At 29.1% G+C, this 25,154-nt stretch overlaps 2 protein-coding genes across 3 annotated transcripts; one reads left to right on the top strand and one right to left on the bottom strand.

The window, feature by feature from the left end:
• Positions 1–3,078: 3,078 nt before the first annotated feature.
• On the top strand, positions 3,079–8,291 carry LOC107928545 (leucine-rich repeat receptor-like serine/threonine-protein kinase At2g14510). 2 transcript variants are annotated; one of them, XR_001692629.2, is made up of 9 exons: positions 3,079–3,456; positions 3,532–4,084; positions 4,374–4,837; positions 5,058–5,193; positions 5,278–5,349; positions 5,430–5,498; positions 5,616–5,667; positions 7,759–7,830; positions 7,940–8,001. XR_001692629.2 is itself a non-coding variant. In XM_016859798.2 (9 exons), exons 1-9 carry the CDS (start codon positions 3,363–3,365, stop codon positions 7,977–7,979), a joined length of 1,572 nt encoding a protein of 523 aa, XP_016715287.2. In that variant the 5' UTR covers positions 3,079–3,362; the 3' UTR covers positions 7,980–8,291. The 2 variants fall into 2 exon arrangements, 1 of the variants encoding a protein (XP_016715287.2); XM_016859798.2 differs by having other exon boundaries at positions 5,616–5,687; positions 7,940–8,291.
• Positions 8,292–8,915: 624 nt separating this feature from the next.
• LOC121206335 (histone-lysine N-methyltransferase SETD1A) lies at positions 8,916–10,051 on the bottom strand. The gene has a single exon (XM_041077223.1). It carries the CDS (start codon positions 9,880–9,882, stop codon positions 9,130–9,132), a length of 753 nt encoding a protein of 250 aa, XP_040933157.1. The 5' UTR covers positions 9,883–10,051; the 3' UTR covers positions 8,916–9,129.
• Between the last annotated feature and the right edge of the window lie 15,103 nt (positions 10,052–25,154).

Genomic DNA, 25,154 nt, shown 5'->3' on the forward strand with positions numbered 1-25,154 from the left:
TCTTATTCGCTTAAGTACTAAAAAAGTCATTGAAAAATAATTCAAAAATCAATGGAGCTCTTTATTAAATTATGTAATTAATTGAGATGTTAATTGAAAGTTAATAATCAATTAAGCTCTTCGAATATGTTTTTCATTGAAGTCTTCGACAAATTGTTAAGTATTGACATTACAAGTGACATGGAGGACTTAATTACTTTTTTTATGAGGCCTTAACATTAGCATTTTACATGTCAAGTGTCATGTTAATCACCACGTCATTAAATTAAGCTCGAAAAATCATTTAAGCCCTCCACATCAGCATCTTCTCGATGTCAGTTGTTATTAATTTTTCACATTAGATCACACACCTTAAAAAAATTATTTAAGCAATCCCAAAATAAGTAAAAAAAAAACAATTAAACCCTTTACATCAATATTTTTCTAAATCAACCACGACATCATCAATTTTTTCTTATTTGATGCCATGTCAACCTCTACGTCATTGACACTTAACGATCCATCAAGGGCTTCAACAAAAAACCATATTCAAGGGACTTAATTGATTGTTAACTTTCGATTAAGAGCTCTATTAATTACACATTTCAACATGGGACTCAATTGATTTTTAAATTAATTTTCAGGGACTTTTTTAATATTCTAGGCAATCTCATTATCATAAAAAATTAATCAAAAGTGTTAAGTAATGGTAAGTCACACTTTATTCTCAAAGGAGAACACAAATCAGATAATGCCCAATCTATTATGTTTTTTTTTTAAATATCAAACTATTAAATAAATATTTGATTTAAAAAAATAAAACCATCAAATACTATTTTTGAATTTAGAAAATGTTTGTATAAATCGAATCATGCACGATCTATTCTGTTATTTTTCCAACCGGACATGTTCCGGTTTGAAGCCAACCAACCACACGGTTGTCTTTGATTTCTATTATTGGTTATTGTATTATGTGTAAAATATTTATTTAATCTTATTTGATAATTTTAATATTAATATTTTACTAATTTTAAAATTTTAATATTGGTCATAATATTTTTGTTAAATTCATTAAGTTATTTTTTAAAAAATTGATTCGATATATATTTATAGATATTCATCTATGTGTAACATTGTGTCAACTTGTTATTTTCATAAATTACTGACAGAAAAACTAGTTAATGAATTTAACAGTTATTACTTGTGTCAAAAATTGAAAATTTGAAATTTGAAAAATAAATAGACTAAGAATGATCCATTAGAAAATATATACTGAATCTACAACTTTATATATTACAACACTAATAACAAATTTTAACAAAATAAACTTAACTGTTATCGCTTTAGCTAGAACTGAAAATTTTCAGAAACTAAAAAATAAAACAAATAAAATTGATTAAATTAAAGTATTACGGAGTGTAGGGACTAATAGCTGGATTTGACCATACTAATGCTATTTTTTTGTTTGCTTACTGCCCGAGTAACGTCTAATAAAGTGATGACTTAATTTGTGTGACGGTGAAGGCGCGAAAAAGAGACGAGATAAGGAAAGGAGTGAAGATGTTTGGTCTGTAGGTGGAAACCATGGGCACCTCAACAATGTCGGGCTCCACTCCGCCGCACGCTAATTAATTGACATTACTTTACTTCGGTATGACAAACTTTTTGGGCCCGGACTGATATTTGAAGTTATATTTTGTTGACCACTATTAAAAAAATTTGGTTGAAATATGAGTTAATTAAAAATGTGTTATGTGGTAATTTAAATAATTAGAAAATATTCATATATATTAAAAATAACAAAATAAATTTATAAATTCTTACAAAATTTAATAAAAATTAAAATAATTTATAAAATAAAAATATAATTAAGATTTTTTTAAAACTATTGATTGAATTTCATCGCCAACTATTCTATAATTTTATAAAGCGATCATCTCTTACTATTTTTCTTTAAATGTTTCATACAACTTGAAACCAATTATTTGAAAGTTTTCATTTAAGTTATTGAGTACATTTATGTACTCACTTTTTAAAGGAGAAATGTAAATTTACTAAAAAATTAAGGGTTAGTATTTGGTATACTGACGATATAAATTTTTTTCATTTCACAAATACCCTTAAAAAATTGTCACGTGTCTCTTCTTTTTAGAGGTGTCCATGAGCCGAGTTATGCCCAACTAAAATTTTAGGTCCATTTGCCAGGCCCAGTCTTGGCCTAAAAAATGAGTCTAAAATTTTGCTCAAGTCTGACCGAGATAAAAATGTTAAAACTTGAGTCCTGGCCGCTGGTATTAAATTTTTATATTAATTTTTTAAAAAATATAATATATAAAAATACTAAAAACATTAAAATAAATGTTTTACAACAAATTGAAAATAAAATAAATATATATATTTAAATAATACTAAAATAAGTACAACTTAACAAACAAATACCTCTAAGTAGTAACAAAATTAACAATAAAATAGGAGTTATACCATATCTAACCAATAATAACAAAATAGTAACAACATAATAGTAAAAAAAATAGCAAGAAAAAAGTAAAAAAAACATTAGCTTTTTTTTGCATATTCGGACCAAGTCAGGCTTGGGCCAAAAAACCTTACCCAAGGCCTGACCTATTTTCTAAACGATTTTTATCTTTTTGTCCAAACCTATTTTTTAAGCTTATATTTTTATCTAGACCTTTTCAGTTTTCGAATGGACTTTTGAGCCAAATAGCCCGACCCATGAACAGGTTTATTATTTTTTTAAATATTTATTTTTTAATATTATATTGTACCTTTAAACGACGATTATCACCCTTAATCTTGTAAAATTCACTAACAGTATTACCAAATATTTTCTTATAATTTAAAAACAAATATTTTACGTAAGATATAATATAATATTTAAAAAATAAATATTACAAAAAACGTGGTAATTTTTTAAAGCTAACCTAGAATATAATCCGAGTTTTAGTTGATAAGTTTTAACTGGCACGTAACCACCGGACACTAAACAGCCAATCAAATGAAAAGCCGCCCATGACCAGGGTTAGTGTTTTTTCTTCCCACGTTAAAAATGTATTTTTTTAACCTTTAAATATTTATAGTCATTGAATACGATCAAATACAAAATCAAAACAGCATCGAATCCATGAAACCCAAATCTTCACTTACAAGAGATCATTTATGTTACCATTCCACTGAATTTTGATTTCATCTTCTCTAACTCCAACTATGCCCTATTCCGTTTTCTTGCACGACTCACCCTTGACCTACACTTGACTCGTTCAACAGCCGGTCTGAGTCTGTTTAAGACTCACTCTTCACTCGGATAACCCATAACTAATCAAACCTTAACCTCCGATTCCTTTAATTTTTCCCTCCCTCTTTTCATGTCCGCCATGTCTACTCCTTCCTTTCTACTCTCGCTTTCCTTCCTTTTCCTCTCCTTTCTCTCCATTTCTCTCTCCCAACAACCACCCAAAGGTATTCATATCCTCTCCCCCTCCCTTTTCAATTATTTCCATTTCTAACGATTTTTTATTTGAATTGTCTTTGTAGGATATTTGATTGATTGTGGCGCCACTTCCAAAACCGTCAACGACGACCGAGAATGGCTTCCCGACGAGGATTTCATCTCCACCGGTTCATCAAAGAACCTAACGGTTCCCCGTCTCTTTCCCACTTTCTCCACCGTCCGATCGTTTCCTCTTCAAAACAATCTTCGCCGTAAGTTCTGCTACACGGCGCGCGTTTTCAAAGGTGCGAGATACCTCATCAGGACGGCTTACTACTACGGGGGAGTCAACGGCGTGAATTTTACTTCGCCTCCCGTTTTCGATCAGATAGTGGACGGCACGTTTTGGAGAGTGGTAAATACGACGGAAGACTATCGGAAGGGCTCGACGTCGTTCTACGAAGCTGTGTTTGAAGCTAAAGGGACTACCATGAGCGTTTGTATTGCTTCGAATACGTATACGGAGTCCGACCCGTTTATTTCAAGTTTGGAGATGCTTCTTTTGGGGGATTCGCTTTATAATACTACAAATTTTGATTCTTATGCTTTGAGTTTAGTTGTGAGGCACAGTTTTGGACATAATCGATCCCTTATTAGGTAATTCCAAGTTTTTAGCTTCTTTGTTTTGCCATTTATTGGATATTTTAAAAAGAAAATGCTAATTAAGCAAAAAAAAAAAAAAACAAACAAACTTGTTGCATGCTCCTTTTATTTCGTCGTTTTTGCACACTAAATAGCAAAAGGATATGCTAGGAAAAATTAAATAAATATCTGTCAATATCGTTGTTGTCACTTTGAAAACTTGTTAAGTCTGAAGTTGGAGTTTCATTTTCCTAGCACGCTTTCTTTGATATTGCTGAATATAAATGTTTTGTGCTCTGACCAGTTACCCTGATGATCTCTTTGATCGATATTGGGAGCCATATGCAGAAAATGTTTCTGTTATAGCAAGCAATAACACTCCATCTGTTTCTGGGTTCTGGAATATACCCCCTTCAAAAATATTTGAAAGCGCACTTTCAACAGATCAGTTGGAACCCCTGGAGTTGAGATGGCCGCCTTTGTCACTTCCGAACTCAACTTACTACATTGCTTTGTATTTTGCGGATAATCGTGATTCAATGCTTTCAAGCTCAAGAGTGCTTCGCATACACATAAATGAAGTAAGGTATATTAGCAATTTGGAAGTGACTTCAGCAGGAGCTGCGGTCTTTGCAACCAGATGGCCACTTGAAGGTCAAACAAAGATTACTTTGAGTTCCGCTGCCAATTCGAATGCTAGTCCTTTAATCAATGCCGGGGAGATTTTTGATATTCTTCGCCTAGGAGGAAGAACTCATACAAGGGATGGTATGGTTGCTACTGATTTCAACTTCTGTTGTGTGAAATCAAATTGAAAATTTTTTCCTTGGTAAATGCTCGAACTGATTTAGTGGTGATTGTCTGTTACTGGTTATACTGCACTCTTTATGTCAAGAATGAACTTTTGGGTTAACAAGTGGCTACTACTGTTTGGATTCTTCACTTCTCATACTGTTTGTTTGAAAAGGATCCCAATTTCTTGTTGCAGTTATAACTTTAAACGCAATGAAAAGCAGTTTGCGGAACCCTCCACTTGATTGGAATGGTGATCCTTGCCTGCCCCTTTATTACACATGGACTGGAATTACATGTTCTGAGGGTGAACGAATTCGTGTGGTTACTTTGTGAGTAGTTAAGATGCTTTTTATTTTTGTTGTCTATGCGTCGTCTACTCTTGCTCAGACAACTTGCTTTTTGTTTGTTTTCAGGAACTTGACTAGTATGGGTCTTTCAGGATCATTGTCTTCAAGCATTGCTAATTTAACTGCACTGACTGGCATGTATGATATTAAAACTATATTTCAAGTGATGAATTTCAGAGGTAATAACATTCTAATTGAATTTCCCTTTCCCTCAACAGTTGGCTCGGTAATAACAGTTTATCAGGAACAATACCTAATCTCAGTTCTTTAAGGCTACTAGAAGTGTTGTAAGTTATTTTTATCATGTTTTTTCTCTTTTACTTAATTGGCTACCTAAGTAGTTGGTACAAGGGTTCATTTAGAATTGTCTGACTACATTAATATGCTACCTTTTTTTGTTAAAGGCATTTGGAAGATAATCAGTTCAATGGAGATATTCCCTCATCACTTGGAGAAGTGAGAAGCTTGCGTGAACTGTAAATCATTCTTACACAATACAGTTTGTTTTAATGAATTTGTTTCTGATAAAGTTTTAAATAATAACAACCACTTTAGTGTGACTAATGCATTATAATCTTTAATCAGGTTAGATACTAAACTGATTCAACTCTGTTTATATTTAGGGTAAATCAGTATTAAAACAATTAAATTCCTCTTGAGGATATTGGCTAATTTGTTAGATTCAAGTTGCATGAAAAATTTGGATCAAAGATATTTTGTTATTTTATGTTTGACACTTGATCTGTCAATCAGATTCGTACTATATTGCCCCAAGTAATTCTTTTAGATTGCATCATAAAATGGTGGGAGATGAATGTGCTAGACTTAAAACATTGTGTCTTGTCATCCTTTCTTGATTCTGACCCTTGAGCTTATTATTGTTGGACCCATGTACCTGGTCTTTTGCACCATGGTTTCTTTCCTATATTAATGGAGAATAACATGACCTGAAAAATATCCTTGTTAATGGAGGCATAAATTGCATAATGTTACCCTTGGATTGACCCTTATTTTGAAATGACAAAACATTCAGCTAAATAGCTTGATTGAGTATATTGAAAAGTTTGTAAGTGTTATTTTAAGGTATATGATTTGTGCTATTTGCTTTGAAGAACACCTGAAAATATTTTAATATATTGAACTTGATTCATTTCTCAAAACACAAAGTTCTCAAAGAACTAATCTTTTTTCAAATGTTTTCTAAGTTAAAAGTCAATATTTTTCAAAGATAAAATTGTTTAGAATTTTATATTTGAGGAAAAGGATTGAATCCGTGGTGGAAATGATAATCCTTTTTCACGCAGAATGGTCCCTTTGGTTGTCAAGCCCAACGAGATTGAATCGATGGATTCTCAGATATTTTGAATTTTAAAATTGGCTTGACAAGCATAAGGGATCAATTTAACAGAATATTTCTTTTTGCTTGAGAAGCAAAAAGATTGATATTCGGTTAAGAAGGATCGATCTTTATACAAATAGAATCACCTTTTGGCTGGAAAGCAAAAAAACTTGATACCTTAAAGGAAGGGATTGTTCCTTCATCACTTGACAGCAATCCAAGGGTTGAATTTGGAGCAAAACCAACAGTTGAGTCTTCAACATAAACAGGGCCTTCCCAACCCTGTTCACTTGAAGAGATTTCAATTGCAGGAGTCATAGATTCAATTCTTCAACCAGTCTTAAAGCTTTAAATTCTTCATCTCTTTTACTTTACCGTAATTTATTATATTATCTCTTTGTACCAAATATTTACACAAACCAACCTCTGTGAGGTAAAAATCTATGCATATCATCTTGAGTTTGTAAATATAAGGGGACTGAACCTCTAGAGTGCACTTTTAAGATTTGGGTAAAACCAAGTATTTGAGTTGAATTTCTGAAGGTTATATCTTAACCTTGAAAAGGAAGTAATATTGAAAAACTAGTGGACTGAACTTCTTGGTGACAGAGCCAAGGTGGAGATCATAGGTGTCTTTGGAAAAGGACTAAATGTTGGTAAATCTTGAGTTTGATCTTTAATTTCATTTAGAATTGCCTATCCCTTTAGTTTTATGGAGAAACTCATTTGGTTTAAAATAGCTCGAAACTTCTAATTAACCAATTCACCCTTCTTAGTTTACCTAACTCCTTTTAGCTAAAACATGAGTTCTGTAGGACTGGCAATTAGTGTGTCCTATATATTGGCAGGAAGAGCTATCGTTTCATATGGTTTGTGGTCCTTCACTTCCTTGCTTAACATAGGTAGTTAAGGGTTTTGTTCTTAGTTGTGGCAAACCGTAAAACTTATTTGATGTTTGCTGATTTGAGTTCAATTTGCAACATAACCATGCAAAATAAAAAGCTGAAACATGTCTCTGTTCTCCAGTAGCTTTCTAATTACATCCACCTACCATTGTAATAACATATGAAAGCTTTACTATAGGTATACAATTTTGTAGATATCATGACAAATGCCATCTATGTCTACACACACATATTGTTTCCTACAAGCATTCCTTTCCATCTAGGTTGTTTTACTTAATCTTTTTTTTTTTTTTTGTCTTCTAGATTCTTACAAAACAATAATCTGACTGGGCAAATACCGGATAGTCTTGTAGGAAAACCAGGACTGGACTTGAGGTAAGTATAAATTTACACTAGTCATGTCATTCTTAGCTTATAAACTTCAAGCTTTAACTCTTCTGAACTATAAAACTGCAAGATTAATCTACATTTTAATTTGTTTCAGGACTTCTGGAAATCAGTTTTTATCCCCATCACCTTCTTAAGTAGATTGTACATGCGTTCAGAGGTAACATCACACGATTGCAATGATCAAAATACTCGATTTCACTGAATTCTGTATCAAAAAGTATCATCTTGGTCTGAAATTTTGGTGGAAGTTCCACCATTGTTGTCTGTTTGATTGCAAAGTCGTCTCCTATTCTGCATGTTGGAGCATCCTCAGTCTTAATTATACTAGAAATAGTTGTCCATGTTCAGCTAGTCTGTTCTTTATTTACTCAAATACGAAATCATATCTGTAAATCATAGCCGTATACTTCATTATATTCTTTACAATATAAATTTTAATTGATTCATGAATTTGTATCATATGTGCATTATTTTTCTTTTGTAGTATTATTTGAATCTATATTATTACAAGAAAAAGAACAAATTGAATATCTATCCATTGTTATCTCTAAAAATTACTGCCTCGAAGTTCAACACCATTTACCGGTAAGAAGAGTACAGCTGCCTGCCTGTGTAGTTGTTTTACAATGTTAGATGTTATTTACCTGTCAGAAGCATCGATAGCGAAGGTTCATTTGCTTTTATAAATTCGTACTTGGGAACCCCCATTGGAAACAGCATCACAACAAATTCAAATTTAAATAAATAAAGAAATTGAAATTGTGAAAGGATTAATTTACATGGGTGCTATATGCCTCACTAAAATACACCAAATTTTTAATTTCTGAAGAATCAGAACCATTTCACTTTTCCCACATCTTCTTCTTTCCCAAAAAATAATTCATTGCTGTTAAAGACCCAGTCATCAGCCTTTTCTTTGGCTCATCTTACAGACTGGGTCCCTATAAATTCATATAACTCTGCATCTTTGCATGTGCATGTGTTTGGATTCTCTGCTTCATTCATAATAATACATGACACCATGATGAACTTGAATTCAAAAATAAAATAAAATTTTAAAAAAGAGAGACTAAACTAGAGAGTTTTTTTTTTTTTTTGTTGATAGTCAACATTTACATTGTAATACATCTGAATCTTCCATCCAACATATTTCAAGATTTTATCTAAAAAACATAAATAAATAAAAAACCAACAAAAATTGAAAAATTAAAAACAAATGTAACATGTTGAAAGAGCCTAAAAATTTCAGATACCACTCGATTGGATTCGGTTGTTTTGTTTCCTTCACCTTTCTAATATTCTTCCTTTCTTGAGTGGAAACAGAGGAGGCAATGCACTGCTTTTGACTTGTGTGCAAATAGGCACATTAATCATTGGCCTGATCCTAATACTTGCTGATCTTGTTCTTTCCAACCCTTTCTTTATCCTCTTCACATGCTTATTATCTCTATTCCCTGATCCTTGTTTCCCTTCTTCGGCTACATCGGCCAATGAGCTCGACGACGACGATGACGAAGACGAAGACGACGACGGTGACAACGATGACGTCGCCCGTTGTTTCTTCAACCTCAGCAACTCTTTCCACAACACCGTACATTTCGGTGGTCTCGGTGACGGGTCATCATCAACAAACCAACTCACCCTACTACTCTCCTCCTTGTTTTCCACCACTTCACGCTCATCGTCATCATCATCACCCTCGCCATCACCGCCGCTTTCTTTTCTTAGGTTGATTTGTTTGAGCTTCTCGGAATGATGCATTTGCCAAAAAGGGAGCAATTTCCCTTCAAAGAAAAGCTCATCGGCTGTCAGCATGGCATGGCTGCTCACATTGCTTGAAAGGAACTCAAAATCTGCAACAGCAACCCTTGCTGCTGCCGTTTTGTCTTTGTCCTTGTCTGCGTCACCGGTTTGAGAATGTGGGTTGATGGATATGAAGTTGGTTTCATCAAGAAAATCAGCTGAGAATGAAATCCTAGGGCGTGAATTTGTCTCCATGCTATTTCTTGAGCTTGCTTGAACAGCTTCCATGGCCATTCTTTAGGTTTCAGGGTCCAATAGGAGGAGAAAATGTTTATATACAGTACTTTAAAAAAGAAAAAGTTGGGTTATGTGTCTGAGTAGAGATGCATGGGATTTGTGATTTATAAAGGGAGCAAGGGGAAGCAGATGGTTTCTTAAGTGTTAATTGCAAGGGAGCAAGGGTTAATTGCAACACATATCCCCAAACTATATGCTAAATTTTAAATTAGCCCCTAAACTGCAAAACTTTTTGAATATTTATAAATGAACAAAATTAATTTCATGTCAGCTTTTAAATAGTAAAGTTTAACTTTGTTTCAATTTGGATTATTAAATTATTTTTAAGAGTATAAAATTAAATTAATTTTGATTATTTTGATCCAGTCCTTATAACAAAAGGATTTCATGAGTATTTCCATTTTATAACTAGAGTTTCATTCTAATTAGATCTTTTTTATCAATCTAATCATCAAATGTTAAACATGTATAGAGAAAACGATATAATTGAAACCATACGATTTAATTGAAATGTTTTGAAGTTTAAAGGTTAAATTAAAATTTTGAGAAATTTAACACAAGTAAATATAGAATACAGAGATATTTAAAGTGATGTAGGGAGGTCGAAACAAGTGAGCTACTAATGTGGTGTTTAATTATATTGAAAACATCACATGGGACGGACACTCTTATATTTTGGTAAAGGACAAAAAGGTTTTTCCTTTTGAGTTCTGCTTTCATTTTGCATGCAATTTATAAGCCATCATTTCTCCTCTTTTTTTCTTTTTCTTTTTTTTTTATTATAATTTATAAAATTTTAAATTAATAACCTCTTAATATAATAACAATTTGATTTAATTTTTTAAAATTTATAAATATCTAAATTATTAAAATAGTAAAATTATATTTTTACTATTATAAAAATATTTAATTTAATTCCTAACCCTAAAACTTTTTTTCTAACTTTTGCGTTTGATCTCAAAACAAAATATAATGAACAAATTTGATAACATTAATAAAAAAGAATTAGTAATTAAATTAGATTATGAAGTTTTCTCGCTTCTCGTGTAAACTCCGAAACAAGTGATGAATAAATATTTAAGAATGTGTTAAGTCAGATACAATTAAATTTTTGCAGATTTTTTAAATTAGTAAATTATTGTTAAAATGTTGATTTCTATGTATTTGAGAAAAATATGATTATTGGAGTTTTATATTAATTAACGTTTCCTTCTTTTTAAATGCTTTTGATAGCGGAAATTTTATAAGGTATTAATAGCATTGATGAAGTTGAGATTTATTGAGAAACCAAATTAATTAATGTATTGCTTGTTTTTATAAAGTTGTTAATTTTATCTTTAAACACACTCAATATGGTTTTCCTGGAAAGGGTCGGCTGGTAACTTTTTTTTCTTTTATGAATATGAATTGTAAAAAATTGAATAATAATTATTATAATCCGAGCCGGAATCTAATTCAAAAATTATTTTTATATATATTTCTAAAGACCCACTTTAAAGGGATGACTTTTCATTCGGGACCTTTAATCTACTTCTTTACCGGAACACTTTTCTCCTTCTTTTTCACTTCTGTTGATATTGTGTATCAACAATTTAAGCATATTTTATGTCAAGTGATTTTCTATTTACCACCAAAAGAATAAAACTGAAATTTTATATTTTGGAATTTAACATGTTAATTACAAACTAGTATGGTTTGGTTTTCAATCCACATTTTATGTTGACATGATTACTTGTTTGTGTCAAATTATAGAATAAATTTTGAAGGTTAAAATATGTACTTCACTACTCTTATTATTAGAAATATAGTTCTTTACTTTTTTTATTTATTTAAAAATTCAGATCCAAATTAAATTTTTAAATTTGATGTAATAATAAAAATAATATTGAAAATACTAATTAGAATTGTTTCTTAACAAAACCTATTTGCAACCATCGTGATAAAATAATGTTGGGTAAACTACATTGGTGGCCGCCCAACTATTGGGTCACTAGACATTAAATGGCTGACGGAAAAATGACGTTATAAATTTTAAAATTGACATAATAGTAACTTTAACCCTCAAATAATTTATACATTGTGTCAATTTAGTTTTGATTCAGAAAAATTTAACAATAGACATTTGCACATTGTGTAATTTAGTTCTTTTTGTAGTTTTGCTTTCTTTGTGACCGTTTCACTTCAAAAGCTTAAAAGACAAAATTATCAGCTAAATTTGATAAAAATATCAAAACTAGAAACACCCAAAAACTCAATATCATAATTTCCTTGTTTTCTCATTCTTTTCTCTTAGTACTTCAACTCTTCCTCATTAGATGAGAAGCTAATGGCTGAGATGACTCAGTCTTCGTTGGTTCACTCTTTACCAGTTTTATAATATTCACACCGGATGACTAAATTAGGTAATATGTGAGTATTGAGAACTATCATGTCAATTTTAAAAGTTGTCATGTTATCTTTTCGTTAGCCTTTAACAACTAGTGGTCAAAAAAAGAAAAAAAAAAGTCAAATAGTTGGGTGACCATTTTGTAACTTTTCATAGTTGAGTGACAAAAAAGAAACTTACTAATAATGTTCTTAAGAAAAATTGGTATTAACATTTTGATTGAAATAGTTAACTATATTAACTATTTAGACTAACTAATGACATTATAAAAGTAAAGAGACCAATTATGTCAACAATTAAAGTATATAGATTAAATATTAAGTTTTAACATAATCTAAAGGGCAAAATTGAAATTAAACCATTATCTTATAATGCCAAAAAAGCGATACAAACCTACAAAATGATTTAAACTAAATATAGCCACATAATGATTTAATCGAAAAAGTTATTGATATTAATTAGTGGCCAACAACCTCTTAGCCTAGTGACAAGAGCATTTGTGTTGTGGCACGAGAGCTTGGGTTCAATTTCTAGCAACCTCACCTCTATCCTAATTATAAAATAATAATAAAATATTTAGACTAATTAATAATATTATAAAAACATTAAGGCTAAATTATGATAAAAATTAAAATATAAAAATATTTCAAATTTAAGCATATTAGAATGACTAAAATTTAACCATATTTAAAGGAAGGTCATATTTCTAAAATGCATAGGTATATAGATTAAAAAAAAAACCATTATTTAGCTTCAATATTATCATATTATATATGGCAAGAAAAAGAAAAAAATAAGTATTCACAATGGGTCGAAATCTATATAATGCTAACTATTAATATATAAAACTTTATATACATATAAAATACTTTAAATGTAATTATGATAAAAATGAATAAATAAATATATATATACAATTACTTAACTTTTTCTTTATAACTTCACACCCAAAGACTCAAATTTGTAATGTGGGTTATGGGATGAACATGTATAACTAATAAGCCAAAAGTTTGGATTTAATTACATAGCTTAATTGATTTATATGGCCTTATTTTTAATTGACATTTAATAGATTTAAAATTTGAAGCTTAGCACCCATAATTCAACTTTCTTCTCACAACAATTTTTTACAACTCTGATTGAAGATCGATTCTTTCAAAGAAATTATTGAAATTTCATCTGTTCGGAGCCAATAAATTCCTTAACAACATCGATTTGTTAAAGAATTTGACAGTTCTAAATAGACGGTACTTTAAAAATTTGTGGAAAAAGTTAATTTCCTTTTAACTCAGAACAATTACATTATCAAACAAGTTGTTGATAAACATATTTTTACAATACTTTTTAGCAGCAAACATGAAAAATTTTAAAATAGATTATTATATGCTTATCTTTTAAACAATAGTGAGAGTGAGAGTTTTGATTAATTTATTTGGATAAATGAAGGGAAATTTTAAAAAGGAAAAAAAAAAGCTTAGTTTCCTTTGACTCATCTTAAGAGCTTACATATTATAACAAGTAAAGAGAGGCTTAAGCATGTGATCACATGAAAGTAAATATTAGCCATGTGAAATCTGAATCAATTATATATATATATATGATTCATTCACTGACCAAAATACCCCTTGAAATACCTTGACTCACATGGGCATATCTAGTTAATTTTTCATCAATGAAAGGGTATTTTCGTCATTGAGAATAATTCACCATTGGTATATAATGATCATGTCCAGCTGCTGGAAAAGCTTGTTCCAAGATTTGCACATCTCTTAATTAAATCCTGACAGCTAATAATTACCATCATAATGCTTAATCTTTTAATTGATTATTAATCACATTCTGTGCTCTTTTTTCTATGATAGAATAAGAGGGAGACAATAATGTTTAAAGCTTTACCACACCTTGAAACAAACAACTTATACTTAACATGTGATTTACAATCTAAGTTAAGATTTAATTATTTGATTCTTGTTCTACCTTTTCTTAGTCCTTCATCTTTTGTGCTTGATTAATTCAATCCCTTTTTTATGTTTTCATTTTTACCCTCCTCCATACAATTAAACTCAATAAGTTTATATTATTGCTGAATTATGGGGTTTCTTCGATAGTTTGATCCTTCTTCAACGGCATAGTTATAGTAAAATAGTGATTCATTCTGACAATTTGCAGTTGATTAAAGCTATTCAAAATAGTTTATTGACAGTTTCAAATTCTGCTTTGATTAGACGGATCCATAAGATTTTGGTACATAAAGATCATTGGATTCTAAGACATGTCTATAGAGAAAATAACCGTATTGCTTACTACTAGATCCAATTGTAGGCAATGTTTGTATTTTTTGTCAAATCTTGCTTCCTACTAGATAATGATTACTTTTGAAGTTGATATGATTGCATTAATATATTGACGAGAAACTTTGATGGAAAATACTGATGGTATTAGGAATCAAACTTATATTTTTAAATTGAAAAAGTAAAAGGACTTAATTTTTAGCTTTTTAACTATAAAGATTATATCTTAGACTTCAATCAAGTATAGGGACTGAAGCCAAAATTTGACCAAGTCTCTCTCTTCTCTTTTCTTTCATTTTCTCTTTTAATATGATGGAACTAGGAAATTTTTGATAGTTGGGTAATTTGTTTATGCTTTTGATTTAGTGTAAATATTTAAACCCATCTCTAAAATTTGTGAAACATCTCAAGAATGAACTATTCAATTAATATATTAGGTGATATATGTCATCTAAAAATTGAATAATCTTAAATTTAATACAAACATAAATAAAAATTTATTTAAATAAATAGATGAACCATGAAATCGCCAATCCAACTATAAAAAATTCAACATCCACAGGCAAAACTCAAGATATTTCCATTGTATTTACATTTTTATATTAATGTTTTGATTAAATTTTAGTTCGATTGGTATTGATATTGTTACCAATGTAGAAGGACATGAGTTCAAGTGTGTTGAAGCGCATTATCCTGGTTGGGGAAGAATTATGGGTAGTTATAAATATTGTATCAAAAATAACAGATTATATAAATTTTGAAATGTTAATAATTCATATAATTATTTTGGTTAAAATTTCTGATATCATATAAGAACTAAGTTACGTAAAACCTCTAAACAAATAGAAGTTCTCTCAACATTATTTTTTCCATTTATAAAATTCGGATTCGATGCCTTATTTTATATATATATATTTTCGTAATAAAGGATAAAGAATAAAGATGAGGATTGAATCTAAAAAATTAATCTGGGTTAAATATTTGAACACAACTTTCTTTTACTGATTCAATGGATTAATTCATGTAGTATTTCAACTGAATAGTGTTTGTAAGTATGACAGGTTAATAATTGGTGTTAGGGACAAAGAGGAAAAGGTCATAAGACAAGAATTTAGTAGCTATCTTCAAAGGCCCATTTGATAAGAGAGTTAGGGTTAGGCTGGCTTATGGGTGATAATAGGGATAGGGACCCCATCATAAAACTTTTTTTTGGGTGACTTTTTGTGGAAATTCAATTGATCCGGAGTACAATCCAAGGCCTAAAGCATGAATGCCAATGTGACTAAAAAAGAAAACTCTGCAAGGAATGGGGGACCACTAATTATTGTAATTTTCTTTTATAAAATTTAATGATTAAACCATAGTAGCTCAGTTTCATCGCAAAGCTTAGCTGTTACAGTATCAACATATGCTAAAACCAATGCCAATGCCATTATTAAATTATACAAGTCTCATTGTGTTGATTGATAGAGGCAGACAGAAAGCAAATTGGACCACCCCACACAATGAGTTTTGACTCCAATCAACTTGTTTAACTAACTTTGACCAAATATCATTAATTTCTTTTTAAAAAATTAAATTTTTAAAATATTGATTATCCTATTATTTAGGTTTTTTATTAGGTTGATTCTATCAAATACCAACTCAAATTTGATATGTAAAACAAGTGAATTATGTTATAAAACATGTATATACTTATTATATAAATAATTTAAATTTGATGCATGTTACAACACAAAAAAATACGAGTGACTTGTAATGACAGTCCATATTGTAAGAGTGCAAAGAGTTGTTAGGATGAGGACGATTCACATTATGTATTGTGTATAAAGTTGCTATATTGGAGAGTTTATTGGGATGGGGTTTCCTATAGAGTCAGGTTACTTGCTGTTTCGGTTATTTACATGGGGATAAGGGTTGGACATGAGTCCCAACCATTGAGTTGCCCTTCTCATTAGATGCAGTAGTAGGGTGGTATGTGTCAAATTAGGGTATTATTGGAGTCAACTTGTTAGACCGAACAAAATGTTTATCATATATGATGGATTGATAGATGTTTAGAGAAGCTTTTCTCAATTTATCTTTTACTAATTATATGAGTTCCGTTGTCCGGGCAATGTTAAGAAGTTGTGGCGAGGCTATTGTGGCTAGGTTTTAGTGGTGATGAATTGTTATAGTAAAGGGAATTAAGGTATAGATATAACAATTTATCCCCCTAAATGAAAGCTATGTTAATCATCAACAAATTGATCATAAATTTTAAAATGTTTTAAAAGAGTTCTTAAAGTAGTAACATTGTATCAGTTAAGTCCTTTCATTTGTCTAATCTTCAATTTGGGCATTAAGTGGCAATTTGAATCTGAGAATGAGCATATTTAAAACATGTAGATCAAATTTTGAACATATTCGCATGTACTAAAAGTATTAACAGTTTCAATATGATAAATTAGAAAATCAGTGAAATTAAAATTTAGGAGGGTTCTTTTTTATTTTATTAACACGTTGAAATTCAAGTTTCCAATATAAAAATACACAATCTTTAAAATTATGATCCATGTTATGTTTGAGTTGGGTCCAACGCTCAAGCTAATAGCTAATAGTATAGGGACTTTGGTGCAATTAACCTTATAAAAACAAACAGGTGAGCAGAGGCAAAAGGTTTTCCATCACTAGTTAAAATTGATGGTGTTGATGTGAATCATAACTTTGTGGGATTCGGCTGACAAGTTTGCAAGTGAAGCTAAAATTGTTGCTGTTGAGGAAATAGTATTTGACCCACTACTGAAAAGGATAAGAAGAAAGCTAAGGGCATGGGGCACTACGCAAAGCAGGCCGATCAAGTGGCTGAGTAGCTAAAGCCAACTTCAACTGGTACACCCCAATTCCATCATTGCCTCTTCAATACTCAAACTATACTATATAATTATTGCATTTAGAGTGTAAATGAGATATTGGTGCTTGTAAGTTATATGAGTTTGACTCAAAAAAATTTCAAAGCTATCAATCAAGCTGAATTTAAACTTAACAATATTTGAATCGAATGACTTGCAAACCTTATCGAGCTTTTCATATATTTCTATTATCTCAATATATATTATTTACCCTAACCTTAATTATTAAGTCAAGGTTGAGTATAAAAATTTGCAAACGATAACCTCTTATATTAAAAGTTAGATTGCGTTTTGCTCTTTTTATTAAAAAAATGACAAATTACTTAATGTACATCAGATTAAAGAGTAAACTGATCCTTTCTATTAATAATTTCACCCGTTTCTACAAGTTAAAAACTTGTTCCAATTTGCTCTTCAAAAACTAATTTTTTAGAGGTTCCTGACTACCCCTCTTAACAATATCATCTTCGGGGTTCGAACTTGAATTTTTTGCTTAAGAATTGAATATCTCATTCAAAGATGATAATAGATAAAGCGATATATGATTTGATTTTTTCGACGGTTTTGAACAATATTAAAATATAAAATATTTCTTACTTTGCCATATAATAAATTCAGAGAATCAATAGTTGATGTAAAATGTAGAAAACCCAACTTTGACTGAAGCTACACTATAAATAATTACTGCAATACCATCACAAGGCTCAGACAAAATTATTTGCTTTCATACAAATTTAGTGCATGTCTTGACCTAATTTTGTCTCTCCCTTTTTAGAAAAGAAAAGAATTCGAAAGCTATAGCTACCTAAATTCTACGCATTTGAATTGTGGCAAGGCATAGGGGAGTTGCACTTTTTGTAGGCAATTTTATAGAAACCATAAAATATTTCGCACCATAATCATACACCCTTTTTTCCAAAAAAAATTAACAACAAAACATTACAATACCCAATTTGATTTTTTATTACTTCAAACAACTTGAATTTTACACATATTTTTTTTTAAATAAAACTTTATCGATTAAAATAATTTCTAAAAGTACAGAATTTAAAATTGATAATTAAATCAAACTGAACTGATCTAAAAATATTTAAAACTAAAACAAACAAATTCTAACAATTTGATAATATTTAAAATGAGTTAAGAAAAAAAAATTAATGATTTAAGTAAGATAATATTTTATATTTTCATATGAAATTCTAAAATAATGTTATCTAGGTCGATTAAGTTTTAGCTCCATTTGTATAGACATTATTATTAATACAGGAGAACGTGAATTTGAGTGTGCTGAAACGCATCATTCCCCTATGTATGAGTTGGAGAATAAGTATGGATATATGGGCTTGGTGTTAAAAATTTTATAATGGGCTTTTTTGGTCCAAGTGAATTTTCATTAATGGGCTTTTGCTTGTTATTTAGTATTGTTATTACTTTTTTGGTATACTATCATTAAACAACAAGTCATAGCTTGAGCCCAAGTTGTTTAACCTTAGGATTAATGCGGATAAGTTGAGCTTCATTTAAAATATATATATATTATCTTTTCTAAAAAAATTACAATTATTGAATCTTGAGTTGCAGTATTTTAGAAGATAGGTAGAATGTATCTATTTTTTTAAAAAAATTAATTCCGCCACTATATTAAAATAGGGAAAATTAAGTGAAAAATACATAATCCTAAAAAATCACTAAGGTTGCCTTTGGTTCAGCAGTTATTGTCAATGAGGTGCAGTTGCTGCTACCAACTTCACTGCACTGCTATTTGGTTCAACATGAAAGTCTAGTGAGAATGCATTTCAACCATACTGGAAGGCTGAAAATTAGCTGGAGATTTCAGCTCCAATGAAAAAAAGTAACCCCAATCAACATAATTTTTTACAATTTTAACTTTTTATTTAATATATGTTTGTATTGCTGATTTTTTTTAAATAGTAGTTATATATATATTACCATTATAAAATTAATATTAATTAATTAAAAATAAACATTTTAATAAACATATTTATTAAATGAATTTATAAATTTACCTATTTTCAATAATTTTGTAAAAGTAAAATAATTTTTAAAAAAATCTATTATATATCATTTCTAATTTAATGTCCTTATTAGACATTTTATATTTTCACATCACCGCTACAGCTGCGTTTAAATCTAAACAGACACTCCACCATTGTTTCTAATCTTACCGCTATAATATCCAATCTCACCGCTTCAGTAACTAATCTCACCGCCACCATTGTTTTTAACCTCACCGGAAATAAACACACCGCCCATCCAAACTAAGCCTAAGTCCCCTAACACTACTACTTGTAATTCAATCATTGCATACCGTGGACGGTGCCTCGGTTTTGCATTTCCTAAAACTTGATACCAGGCCCCTAAACCCTCTGCGGGTGATAAAAACAATCGTTTCCTCAATTAAAACTAAAGAAAAACAAAATGTGAACTCTAAAACTTAACTTTCCCTTGCCCTCCCTTTCTGTTATTGGGTAGCTGAATGTCTCTTCTACGATGGACCTGGTAAACAAACCCACTGTCCTTGTCTTAATTTCTTCCCCCAGATCCATCATTTTAATGAGTTCCTTAGAGCTCCGTTAACCCTTCTCTCCTCTGGGCTCAGCCCACCACAACACCAATACTACTTTCGCTAAGCACTTCTCCCTTGATCCCTTAGTACTATGGGTTCAACCTCCAATGGGAATGTATCTATTTTAAATGAATAAAAATTATTTACTTTCCAAAACCATTACATATTAGAATTAATTTAATAAAATAAACTAAATCCGTAAATTAGGCCCAATCTTCAACAATTAGTCAAAGGGTTAAACCTTTTAAAAAGATAATATAACAGCCTCGGCCTTATAAAAGTTAAGACAAAACTTTTCAAAATGATCAAATAAGAGCAAAATAAATGTTTCTCAAATGTCGTATATTAAGTTTCAAATTATCTTTTATTTTTTTTTTGTTTTTAAGTAATATATGGTTTTATTGTTATGTGTTTATTCGCACTTAATTTTATTACAAATTAGGCGGAAGTGTATAAATTAGGCTGAAGTGTATAAAAAGCTTTTATTTGAGTACTTTTGTAAAAATTAGACTCTTATATGATCATTTTGAAATATTTAACTCTTATATGAACAAACTTTAAAAAATATGACACTAATTTGAGCATTTATTCGAATAGACTTTATATTAATTTCAAGAACAAAGAGCATTTTAGTCTTAACATATATTTTCTAAATTTAAAAAGTTAATTATATTACTTTTTTTATATTCATTTTGCTCATGTTAAAATATGTTCCTGGTTATTGTATTATTTGTACATTTAAAATTTAGTCCTATTTTTATTTTAAAAAATTTAGTTCAATTATTTTTTTAATTTTAAAAATTTATGTCCAATTTCTAATAAAAAAATTCTTCTATTTAATTCATTCATTTAATATATTTAAATAAAAAATTCTCCCTGAAAAGTAAAAAATAAAAAAAAATTATAAATATATATATACATAAACTTAGGTAAATTTTAACTTTTTTTTTAATATTTATTTCCTCATGAAAACACTTAGGGTGGTAATAAGTATGTAATTAAGGGAAATTAAATAATCTAATTAGAAAATTAAAGAAATGCCATGTAGAATATTTTATGATTAATTTCTTTGTACAACCGTGCACTATAATTTTCTCCCAAAAGTATTGGTAGCAACCATTTCCAAATATCATGTATATTTTTTTCACTAAATTGATTAAAAAAATTATAAAAGGTAAAGCTAAATATATATTAAAATCGATTAAGTCTTAGTTGGATTGGTATAAATATCATTATCAATACAATAAGATGTGAGTTCGAATATATTGAAACACATTATTTTTCTATTTATAAATTAAATTTTTAAATATTGCGTAAAAAATCAGATATAATCTGAACATGTTAAATATATATTATATAAAGCATTTTCAATCATTATAATATATCCCAATTACTGAAAAAGGCCATTAAAAAGGGATGGTGGAGGTAAGTGGTTGTGATTTTCTGAGTCAGATAAGTTGAACAAAAACACATTTCTTGATATTAAAGCTTTTATTTATCCAATTTTATCGTATAGAAGATTCTCTACTTTTGCAATTGGGATTTGTGATTATCATATCCCCACAATTACGATAGCTTCGAAGCCTTCCAGAAAATAAATTAAAAACAGAAAAACAAAATTTTCATACTTTTTTTTTAAATTTATTTTTATGGTTCAACATGCTTTGTAGGGGAAAAAACATACATTGATAAGTCGAAAGATGGGTCATTTAAGAACATATTCAAAATTATGCCTAAAAGTAATACTTTTTAAATCGAATTAATAGTAATTTTTTGGTTCATTCGGTCTAATTAATTCGATTAAAAAATTATTAAAATTTTAAATTTCTTTAAAATTCTGATTTAATCGGTTCGTATTGATTTCTAGTTTAATCCGTTCAAAATAACTTTTTGAAATGATCTATCAATAAATTTCTAAATTAGTTGATTTAACTAGTTAATTTAATTTGATTCAAACAACATTACTTAAATGAGGTATAAATTTTTATGTTTAAGTTAATATTTTAATAAGGTGTTAATGAGGTTAAAGTTGATATTGGAGAATATATGTATCATTTGAGATCTCATATATACTTGAAATAGGCGTGGAGTCAGAAAAATGTAGGGAGAAATTGAGATTAAGTTATAAATTTTGATAAGAGTTAAAATGTAATTTCATCATTTTAATAGTTAATGACTTTATAATTTTTAAAAGACTAAATTAAAATTTTATCATTTTAAGGGTTAAAGTAAATTTTACTATTATTAATTTATAATTTTATACATTTTAAAGTGAACGTCGCCGCTCCTAGAAGTGATGTCAATCTTTGATATTTATAGTTGATTCTTGAGATATCTGTTCGCTACTCAAATCTATCAGCTAATCAATGCTCGACTGATGTCACTTCTCTTATTTGTTAGGGACATTATTAGGGGGCAATGAAGGTCAAGAGTTCTTTGAAAATTTTCATTTCTTCCTCGAAATTTGTTAAAAAAATTTATTTGACCCTCAAACTTTTGATTTGGTTTTATTTTTTTTATAATTGAAGATGGAAAATTAGATTATTTGAGATCGAATACAATATAGTGCTTTTAGCACTAAACCCAGGATTTTCGGCTATATCCTATCTTAATTAAAACGTTGAATCTATAGTAATGCATTCATAATCTTAGATTATTATATGAATCTAAACACGAATGAAGCCAATGGCCGCCGTTGACGAAACAAAAAGGGGCATTTTGATTTTTATTTTTCAATAAAGGCCCTTTTAATTTTGAGTCAGGAGTTGGTGTGGTACCTATCCTTTAGAAAATGGGCGATTTTCCAATACCCACCAAATTAAGATTACTACATATTACCAACAATTACGAGGCTAACCAAACGCATACAATGTATAATTAATGCATGCATGCTTTTTAGCACTGGGATTCACTTCCCCCAATCCTAATCCAATATTTTTAACCTTTACTTTCTCGTGAATTACTTATCTTTTGGCGTCAAAAGGAAATTATCCTCCTACTTCTTATCTTATCTCTAAAATAATAAATATAACTTTAGACAATGAATCATAGTATTAATATTTTTCATTAATTGTATAAATTTAGTTAGTATAATAATAAATTCAGTTCTCAGTATTCATATATAAATTAGGACCAAAGTAATAGAATTTATAAATATTGCAATTAAATTAACAGAACTTGTAAACTTTAAAAGCTAAATTTATTATTGTACCAATAAACATATGTACTCCAAAATATTAATATTGTGATTAATTATAGTTAATTATTTTATTTTTTGTGAAGCGGATTTACTAAATATTAAAATAAATTGAATTGTGAACAGTTGTTGTAACAGTTAGACAGTCAACATTATAGCCAAGCAAAATTCCTTGAGACACAACTATCCTTGTTTTAGAAACAACCCTTGAAAGAAAATGGTCAAATTTGGTGCCCGGCCCTCTCTATCCCTTCTTTGATTTTTAATATTATTTTTCAAAGTAAATTTGAAGAAGCAATTTCTAGTCAATCCAAGGTGTTAAAAATGGAAATGACCACAAAAAATTCCTCTATTTTTTTTATTAAAAAAAACGGTTAATTAACCGAATATAAATATAATTTTATTTAATTTAACCACGAAAAATTATGTCACTTTCACATTTCCATCCATTCTAAAGAAAATTTGTGAACAAATATTTGGGTGATGGATCACATGTCGATTAATAAATTAAGGACAAAAAATATTTCAAATAAATTCGTAGCTAATTAATCTATTTGGCAATTTGCAATTCTTTTTACTGGTAATATTTTTTTAAGGTTTGTAGAGTATTAATGCTTAAAAATTTGTTTACTTTTTAATAATTAAAGCTTCTCACGTGTTGCACGTTTACAAAAGCATTATAAGCTTTATAGACTTTACTTATATTTATCCCCCTTTTTTTTTTCTGTTAACTTTATCTGATTATATTAATTTTAAAAAAAAAGTATTATGGTAAAAATCTTGTTCTCTTTTTCTCTTTTAATTAAATTAGAAATTATTTTTTATTTTCAAATTTATTTCTTAACAAACATATTAATGAAATTAAAATTTATTTTTTTTATAATTCGAGTTAACAAAATAAAGTTAAATGATTTTAAAAGTCAAAGCTAAAAATTTTGTGCTGAAATAATTTAAATTGAATGATTAGTGTTTTAAATAATCTAAAAATATAATTATTATATTTTGTGAAACTTAAAAAGATTTAAATTTTATTAGTAGTTGAGCACGTTTTCATCCATAATTGAAACTATCACATTATCAACTATTGCAATAGCATAAGAATTATTATTATTATTAGAAGCTAATTATAATTTTTGATTCTGCTCATTTTATACAATGTCTAAAACTATTTATAGCTCCTTCAAATCTATAAATAAGAGGGTAATGCTCATACCAATCGAATTAAAAATCAATCGACTAGCATAAAAATTATTATAAATATAAAAATGTTAGCTACTTATGAAGGTATCTTTAAGATGCACATAAACTACTATAAGTCGGTGTCCTTATAACTTTATTTTAGTAATTGAGATGTAGATACTTAATTGACATCTTTTCATTAATTCCATAATCTCAAATAATTTTATGGTAAAAATGGAAGAGTACTCTTTATCAAGTAAGGAAACTGGAAGGAGTTAATTGTGATTATATTTATTTATTTATTTACAAGATATGCTTTTGAGTGGTTTAATAGTTAATATCTTTATATTTTCTATATAATATCATGTGATTTGATTGATGCGTAATTTTAGAGATTTATTTTCAGCATGCTATCTTAATTTATAAGAACTATATACAATCTACAATACCCTGTAAAAGTTTTTTTTTTTTGCCACAAGTACCACTATCTTTAGGACAATCAATATACTCTAGTATTTTTGGGGGTTTCTCCTAGTACATGATGATTTAGAGGAAAAGAAAGAAATGGTGTTTTGAGTCAAAGTTTATTTTGGTTGTTTCTTGATCAGCATTCCTGAATCATGATCATATATAAGACTGAATTTTTGGAGTGTAAGATCTGTTCCAACTTTTGTGGTTCATGCGAAACATTAACTTTTCTTTGCTTGGCTGCATTTCAACCACATTTGAGGTTTCCTTC

Source organism: Gossypium hirsutum, chromosome A09 (genome assembly GCF_007990345.1).
Source record: "Gossypium hirsutum isolate 1008001.06 chromosome A09, Gossypium_hirsutum_v2.1, whole genome shotgun sequence".
NCBI classification, from domain to species: Eukaryota; Viridiplantae; Streptophyta; class Magnoliopsida; order Malvales; family Malvaceae; genus Gossypium; species Gossypium hirsutum.

Coding starts and splice junctions, on each gene's coding strand:
- LOC107928545 (XM_016859798.2), top strand. CDS start 3,363: ATGTCCGCCATGTCTACTCCTTCCTTTCTACTCTCGCTTTCCTTCCTT. Junction 5,499..5,615: donor TTAAGGCTACTAGAAGTGTT/GTAAGTTATTTT, acceptor TTTTTGTTAAAG/GCATTTGGAAGATAATCAGT. Junction 5,688..7,758: donor GTGAGAAGCTTGCGTGAACT/GTAAATCATTCT, acceptor TTTGTCTTCTAG/ATTCTTACAAAACAATAATC.
- LOC121206335 (XM_041077223.1), bottom strand. CDS start 9,882: ATGGCCATGGAAGCTGTTCAAGCAAGCTCAAGAAATAGCATGGAGACA.